The 4,576-nt window shown below is 33.8% G+C and overlaps 1 protein-coding gene across 2 annotated transcripts in view; it reads left to right on the top strand.

The window, feature by feature from the left end:
- The window catches only part of LOC108364147 (neurotrimin-like), a 38,637-nt gene extending 34,336 nt beyond the window's left edge, over window positions 1-4,301 (top strand). For both annotated transcript variants that reach the window (XM_017617724.1, XM_017617723.1), the window contains exons 6-9: window positions 625-744; window positions 1,387-1,557; window positions 2,509-2,561; window positions 3,905-4,301. In XM_017617724.1, the coding sequence (XP_017473213.1) occupies window positions 625-744; window positions 1,387-1,557; window positions 2,509-2,561; window positions 3,905-4,153 (593 nt within the window). In that variant the 3' untranslated portion in view covers window positions 4,154-4,301. The remainder of the gene's footprint in view (window positions 1-624; window positions 745-1,386; window positions 1,558-2,508; window positions 2,562-3,904) is intronic.
- The last annotated feature ends 275 nt before the right edge of the window (window positions 4,302-4,576 follow it).

The following is a 4,576-nucleotide window of genomic DNA, read 5'->3' as shown; positions in this document are numbered from 1 at the left end:
GCAGAACTCCTAAGAAATCCTCTTGGATTGATAAAAGTTACGAAAATCTTCTTACAAGGTACAGAGCTGTTGAACAGGCTACTGGATATGGATGGAAAAAATTGAGGTGGGAAAAGATTTCCTGACAGTAAGCACCTCTTCTAACTCTAACGTTAAACAACGATCCTTTCGTGAAAATATGTATTTGCTCCCTCACTAGACCCCAAGACTGTAAAGCTTGTCGAAACTCCGTAGGCCGCGGTTGAAGGAACTATGTACATATGTATGTGCTCCAAATTCGACTCAGTATTGTTGACGTTAAGACGGTAAATCGGCAGATTGTTGCCGTCATAAAATATTTACAAATATCCTGTAGGGTTTACGAAGAACGGATCATGTAAAAGAGCACTTACTCTAAGCCGATTATTTAGGTAAAGATCCAAGTTTGAAAAATTCCATCTAATACAAAGACTTTCAAGTAATTCCTCTTTGCATACGTTAAAACAAAACCTCTTAAATAAGCTTTATTAGAGAACCAATTTATACTAAACTCAAGGCAGGATATTTTCAATAATTAGTTCAAAAGTTACAACTTTCACTAAAGCAAAAAAAAAAATATATATTTTCTCTTCTCTTCATTTGCAGTTCATCCGTTGGTTCAAGTTCCAAATCAATTGGTTGGTGCGCCCGTTTTAACCGATGTCACATTGGTGTGCAATGTGGAAGCATCACCGAAAGCCATCAACTATTGGCAACGTGAAAATGGTAAGCAAGTAATGCGAAATAACAAAAGCGCAAACACACAAGAGGAACTTAACACAAAGCAAGATTTAAAGTTTTACAACTGCGAATCGAAATGGCAAGCCAGTAAAAACAGCAAGTGAAAATCACAATCAACAAATAAATTTGAGAACTGAGAAAAAGTGCAACTTGCAATCTGCCAACTTGACGCTAGAAACAATTTGCAGCTTATTGACTTCGTGCCAACGAATAAATGAAGTTGCATCGGCACTCCAACACTTGAATGAACGACTGAGTGAGTGAGTGAGTGAGTGACTGCTTTCATGAACTGACCTGACCGACCGACTATTCACTTGCCACACTGGTCCCTATTGCTGAGTGTCGTGTTATTTTCTACGTGACAGTTCATTGTTACCCAAAAAAAAAAGTAGCAAAAAGTCTAGCTCATTCAACTGACATACAGCAACATTGTTAAGGCACATTTTTTCGTATTTTTTCGTACTCTATTCGAATGTGTCCCACTGGCCTGTGTTGTCGGTTTTATTTTCCTCTCTTTAGTGGAGCGACAGTTTTGCTTTGACCAACATTTTCTCAAATTTACCAAACAATGCTTAGCACGTTTTTAAATTTAGTTATTTTTTTTGTGATATCTACTTTTATTTTTAGGTGAAATGATTATCGCCGGTGATCGGTATATGCTCACTGAGAAGGAAAACAATATGTATGCAATAGAGATGATTTTGCATATAAGACGCTTGCAAACTAGTGATTTCGGTGGCTATAAATGCATATCAAAGAACAGTATTGGCGATACGGAGGGCACGATACGACTGTATGGTAAGCATCAAAGAAAAATTGCATTTGTTTGCTAAAATCAAAGACTCATTACGAATAGGTACTTGCAGTGGTTTACGTTAAGGCTTGTTTATTTATGCAATTTACGATATTTGAACATACTACACCGTACACTTTTAACGCATTTTTTTTAATATCCCTCAAACCCACTTCCTATAAGCTTCAAATATTCCGAAAATTCATAAGAGCTTTTGGGCAAACAGGTTTAGTGTCCTCAAATTGCAGCAATACTATGCAGAACATCGCAAGCCCAGTTGAAGTTGTGCTCCGATAAAGTTGGGACCGATTAAAAATCGTTGCTATTTAAAAATGGTAAAATAAAAAAAAAGGCTATTATGTTTTATTGGAAGTCTTCTGAAGGGAAACAGAGTTTTGCGATCATAAAGTATTGATTTTCAAGAATTTTATGCCATATCTACGAAAAACGTTTTTTTTACATATAAAATACATGGAAAACTTTTTCGGTATAGAACAATCCTAGATCGTGAGAGCATTAAAAACTCAGACTTCATTTTTTTCACATGAATTTTTGGACCGCCCGAGTGCCCACTAGCGGAACATTGCCAAAGACAGAGGAAATTGGCGAAGTTTTTTTGTCTCGGCCAAACAAGAATAATTAGAATATTCCACACTTTTTAACATCACCTAATACCTACACTAAATTTTTATTTTCATATTTTGTTTTCGGAAAGACGACTTTTATTTGTACGTTTTTTTATGTATCTACCTTTTACGTGAATTTGTGAAAAAACTAATGCAGCTAAATAACTGCGATTTGTTTAATTTGCATGCACTCGATACCTTTAAGGGCCCCAAAAATCCAAAACCGATATTTTCAACCCGTATCTCCCTTTTAAATTTTCCTGTCACAAAGATGATTCTTTTTTTCATTTTCTTTTTTAATAATAACAATGTTTTTAATTCTCTCTACAGAAATGGAAAGGCCAGGAAAGAAAAATCAACGGGAGGATGATAATGAAGTAACGGTAAATATATAAAATTATTACTATTTTTAGATTTTTATCTAATGGTTTTACCTAAATCACTTTAAAAATATAAGTGTTTTACTGAACACATTAAAAATCCCAGCGGATTTTTGGGTAAATTAAAAAAAAAATCTTTCTTGGCATTGAGTTACAATTTTATAATTGCATCGGCGTAGAAATTCTTTTATTTATCGGCAAAAATCTTGGTCAAGTGATTTTCAGCGGCTCTTAAAGTTAATAAATAGTTTTAAAAAGTTTAGGTGGCTCTTCATGATGGCAGCTTCAAAGAAATGTACCGAATAGACTGATGTGTTTGTGGTGTTTGTAAAACTAAGTACATACATACATAAGCAAAAACCTGCGAACAAGCCTTACCCATCTATAATATATGTATACAAATTTTTATATGGAAAATGTTTGTCCCGATTTAGCGCGCCAAGTACTGAAACGCTTTTGATAATTAGTCCTTTATAATTAAGCATTTGTGGAAAACAACTGAGTGGCATGCTTATTTTTTTATTCTTTGAAGATAAACACTTTTTTGGGGGGTAAATTTACAAAAAAAAAAATAAAAAGACGTCCAAGCATGTGACGTTTAGGTCGCCAAATATGGCGCAAAGCGACCCGAAAAAATTGTACATCAGTGCCGATCAAAAAGCTCACAAACGCGAACGATAACTGTGTTTGTGAGCGACGTCACTGCGCTGTACTACATACAGTGGTCGAAGAAATTATAGCCGCACCACATTTTGACAAGTTTGAACAAATTATTATTATTTTTTTAATAATTAATAATTAATGTAGTTAATTCTTTAATTTGCAGCCGATTGAATTCTAGTAGAATAAAGTATAAGTTTTAAACGGCTAAAAATTACCGTTGATTTTTTTTTTATTTTTTTTTTTTTAATTTTTTATCGAAGATATTACGGTTTCCTTCCATATTAAAATAAATTATGTTTATGCGTTATATGGAAGCAAATGGGACAAACGAAAATTTTTTAAATCAATGGCATATAAAGTATAATATAGCTCTCTTCCAGACTAATTTATCAGTTTCGTTTATCGGATCCAATATTAAGCCAAATTTTTAATAACCAATACCCAAAGAAACTTGTGCACTAAACCACGCTGACACTATTTCGAGAAACATGTGTTCATTTCACAAAATATTTAGCTTTACAGTCATATGCCCATGTTCTTCTTCTTCGATTTTGAGTATTAAAAATTTGGCTATTTTATCAACTGATACTTGTTGGAGATTATGAAAAATCTTAAAATTGTAATAAAGAGAGTAGCTACATTTTTTTTTTTAAAAAAACTTTTTTTTAATCCTTTTCCTGTAGAAAAATGAAGCTACACTCAAAGATAGTCGCCACGAAGATGGTTCGCGCAATCAAAATGGACGTCTCTATAAGGAGCGGGGCAGCGATGCGGACCAGCAAAACGGTAGTCAATCGCTTAGTAGGCGACAGAATACAATGTTTATGCTGGCGTTGGTGCTGCTGGTGTCGCTTGCAACGACTGCAGCCACAACAACAATACGAACTGCCGCAGTTACAACGGTAAGAAGACGTAATTTAGGTAATTTATAGCTTCCACATGCGCATGCGCATACGTACTGCTATAATCAAAATAAATGCGAAGAAAGGAAATTAATTAAATAATGAAGACAAACAAATATACCTAGTATGTAGTAAAAGAAAATTAATTAGCGCGAGTCAATAAATAAATGTAATAATGAAAAATTCAATAAATTAATTAAATATGCAAACAAAAAATATTGGGATATAAAATGATATTAGCAGAAAGCAAATAAACAAATAACTGAGTTAAATGTTACCTCTCTAGCGAAATGTGTTTCTATGACAATGACTGTTGACTGTATTTTTTAGCAGCTGACATATGTATGTAGCTAAGAGTTGCTTGGCGGCCTTTGAAGTTAAACATCCCAGCAAACTTTAAAGTGGAAAATAGTTTAGCTATGAAATATTTAGTATAAAAGAAAGAAAGAAAGA

This window comes from Rhagoletis zephyria, unplaced genomic scaffold (assembly GCF_001687245.7).
Source record: "Rhagoletis zephyria isolate East Lansing unplaced genomic scaffold, Rhagoletis_zephyria_1.1 Rzeph_scaffold_01477, whole genome shotgun sequence".
NCBI classification, from domain to species: Eukaryota; Metazoa; Arthropoda; class Insecta; order Diptera; family Tephritidae; genus Rhagoletis; species Rhagoletis zephyria.
Note: the sequence above shows the minus strand (reverse complement) of the source record. Positions and strands in the feature narration are given on the sequence as shown.